Source organism: Olea europaea, chromosome 2, assembly GCF_002742605.1.
Source record: "Olea europaea var. sylvestris chromosome 2, O_europaea_v1, whole genome shotgun sequence".
NCBI lineage: Eukaryota > Viridiplantae > Streptophyta > Magnoliopsida > Lamiales > Oleaceae > Olea > Olea europaea.
The window spans coordinates 16770424-16773709 of record NC_036238.1 but is presented as its reverse complement, the minus strand read 5'-3'; the positions used below and the strand labels follow the sequence as shown (position 1 = coordinate 16773709).

General features: G+C 34.3%; 1 protein-coding gene across 1 annotated transcript in view; it reads left to right on the top strand.

Moving 5' to 3' along the window:
- LOC111373137 (IQ domain-containing protein IQM2-like) overlaps positions 1–1795 on the top strand; it is a 3566-nt gene extending 1771 nt beyond the window's left edge. Inside the window, exons 6-11 of the mRNA XM_022995621.1 lie at positions 3–161; positions 309–374; positions 531–619; positions 1010–1097; positions 1377–1523; positions 1622–1795. Of these exons, the coding sequence (XP_022851389.1) occupies positions 3–161; positions 309–374; positions 531–619; positions 1010–1097; positions 1377–1523; positions 1622–1780 (708 nt within the window). The 3' untranslated portion in view covers positions 1781–1795. The remainder of the gene's footprint in view (positions 1–2; positions 162–308; positions 375–530; positions 620–1009; positions 1098–1376; positions 1524–1621) is intronic.
- Positions 1796–3286: the final 1491 nt, after the last annotated feature.

The window sequence follows — 3286 nt, the reverse complement described above, 5'->3', positions numbered from 1 at the left end:
TGCTAACTTATAGAATACTGTGTAATTTTTTTGAAAAAAAATTTAGGTGGCAAGCGATAGATTATGCGCGATTAAATTACAGCACTGTATCCTTTTTCAACTTCTTGAAGCCGGAAACAGCTGCATCGCGGTGGAATCGTGTCAGTTTGAATGCTTCAAAGGTGTAAAAAAAAATGATTTCTTCCTGTAATTAATTAAACAAATTTCTAATTTTTAGGAGGAGGATAAAGCCAATAAGAATGAACATTTGGTCGTGTTACGAAAAAGACATCAATTATTTAATTTGCTTTTGACTAAATTGTGGCCAGGTGGGCAAGGGTTTGTCTAAAGATACCAAGGCACAAAAGTTGGCTTTTCAACACTGGATTGAAGCTGTGAGTTACTCTTTTCTGGGCCGGAGTTTTAAGTACCAATTCTTAATTGCAAGCTATGTTCTATTGATATTGGATACTATCTGCTTTATTTGATAATGGCTCTTTGATTATGAGAATTTTATGTAGTTGGATTTCATTTGTGTGTTCTTAATCTAGATTGATCCGAGGCACCGATATGGGCACAGCTTGCATCTTTATTATGAAGAGTGGTGTAAGACTAATGCTGGTCAGCCCTTCTTCTACTGGTGAGAAAACTTTGAATTAATTGGATGCCATGAATTTCTACTTTGAGTGTCCTCTGATATTTTCTAGGGTCATAGTTCTTTATTGAAGCAGGTGAAGCATATGACGTTTTGTGTATAGTTCCTGTTAATGAGCTGAGAGGACTGAATGCATGATCATGAATATTTATGTATTGATTGTAAACTTATCTTGTAAGTTTCATGATAGTTTGAGAAATTTCTATGAAAAATGTGAATGAAACTTGTATCAGTGTTCGTTCCTTTCCAAGTCCGTGGTAGTAGGGCAGGATTATTATGAAAGCAAATCTATAAGAACTGATCTAACTAGAGTTATTAATTTCCTATCATCTAGAAACTAAAGCAGATAGAAACCAATATATGTTTTCTGTTCAGGCTGGATCTAGGAGATGGAAAAGAAGTTGATCTCAAAGAGTGCCCAAGATCAAAGCTTCGTCAACAATGCATCAAGTATCTTGGACCTGTACGTGATCAAAATTTCATTCCTTTCTGCAAGGCATTTTTTTCATTTTTCTGTGCTTACGTTAATATAAATGACTTGAAGCATCCACGATAAGATATTAGAACATATAAAATGCTCAGTAGTTACTGATGCAGCCACTGTAGTTAATAATGCTACCTTTATAGTGGCATCATGACTATATTTCTACTCTTATTATTCTTTCTAAAAAACTTATTCTTGGTTCTGACTCATGTTTTAAATATGAAGTTCTAAATTTTTATTTATCTTTGCTGTGGTCAGCAAGAGAGAGAACTTTATGAATACGTTGTTGTTCATGGAAAAATATTGCACAAACAAACTGGAATACCTCTTGATACAAACAATGGATCACTGGGGTTGAAATGGATATTCGTGATGAGCACCTCTAAGAGACTTTACACTGGAGAGGTAAGTCCCAAAACTAAAGATTACTGGTATAATCTTTCTTTTCACTCTCATCTTAAAAATTCTTATTCATTGCCATCTCTACATTCTAATTGCCTCAGAAAAAGAAAGGATATTTCCATCATTCCAGCTTTCTTGCTGGAGGGACTACTTTAGCTGCCGGGAGGCTCGTTGTGGAAGATGGAGTACTTAAGGTACTTTTTTGGTATTTTTCATTATCAAAATCTGTTGCTTTTAAGACAGATCAATCTTTTGCATAATATAAGACGAAGTTTTATATTTGGTTCTGATTTGTATAATGTTTTATCACTCTAAATTTCACACTGGACTCAATTCTGAGTCCCTAGATTATCTAGTGCTTGTACTTTCTTTCTAGTTGACAAATCACAGACTAAAAGTTCTTATGAACACCAAATTATGCTGAAAATTGACAATGCAAATATAAATGTTGTTATTATTATTTCAATCTGATTCCCTGACAATCTTGATTATTTTGCTTTGACTTTGTTGAAGCAAGTCAATCACTATACTTTGAAGTCCAAAGCATGAAACCTATTATTAGCCACATTGAACAAAATCCTGCTTGATTTCCATTTTAGATTCCTGTATACTGGTAGAATCCCAGAATTTGTTTGTGATTTGTCAACGGAAAATTAATTGATTGATATTTGTAATTGTTTATTTTTGTATTGGAAATAAAGAACTGAATGTAATTGCAACTGAAAGAAATGAAACTTACAATAGTTTGTTGAGCTTTCAAGAGTCTCAACTCTCTCCCAATTGACACCATAATTTCTGCCTAACTGATCCTACTTCCCACCTCTTTATTTGTACTTTGATCCCTATCAGTTCTACAAAATCCCCGTAAAACCACTCCTCTACTTTAACTAACTGAATGGAAATATTCACTTGCCATTGGGGAGTATCACATACTTAGACTATGAACTTTCATGTTAATGATGCTGGCTTGCAGCCGCCATAAACTGCTACCACCTCTGATGCTCGGACTATTCGAAATGGTTGTAGTACTCGTGTCGGACACGACAGAACACAACATGTGTATGGGTATGGGATATGTGTCAGAACCTCCAAATTTCGACCAGACACTTTGCCCTTTTTTGCTTTTTCTTTATTTTTCTTCTGCCTTTTTTTTTCTTTCCCTTTTCTTTCCATTTCTACACTCTATAAACCTAGCGCCGCCTCCGAGAGGATGAAGATAGGCGACGGCACTAGATTTTCCTACTTCTTTCTTTCTTTTTTCTTTCCCTCATCTTTTCTTCCTTTTTCATTTTTTCCCTCTCTGTATCGGTGGTTTAGAGTTTTGCTTGTATAAAATGAAAATGAGTTCCATATAATACTACTTAGCGCTCCATTAAATTCAAATTGTAATCAAGTCCTTCATTTTCTTATATAACATTTTAGTAGTTAACTTCGCATAATTGAAAACTAAATCCAAAAATTCTATTTTATTAGTCTTAATCCCTTATTTAATACTATTTTCTTCTTTGTGAACAATTATTTTGGTCTATTCAAAATAATATGTTGAGTTAGTAAAAATATTAAACGTTGAAAGACGTGCACACGTACCCGTGTCTAAAATTTAGACTCTTTTTAGCAATGTCCTCATATCTTACATTTTTTAAAATAAAAGATCCGATACTTAGATATGTACCCGTACCCGATACCCATACCTCGGTCCGAGCATCATAGGCTACCACTTTAGGTTTGATTTCAGTACTCTTCGTAGGATGAAAAAGCTTAGGTTG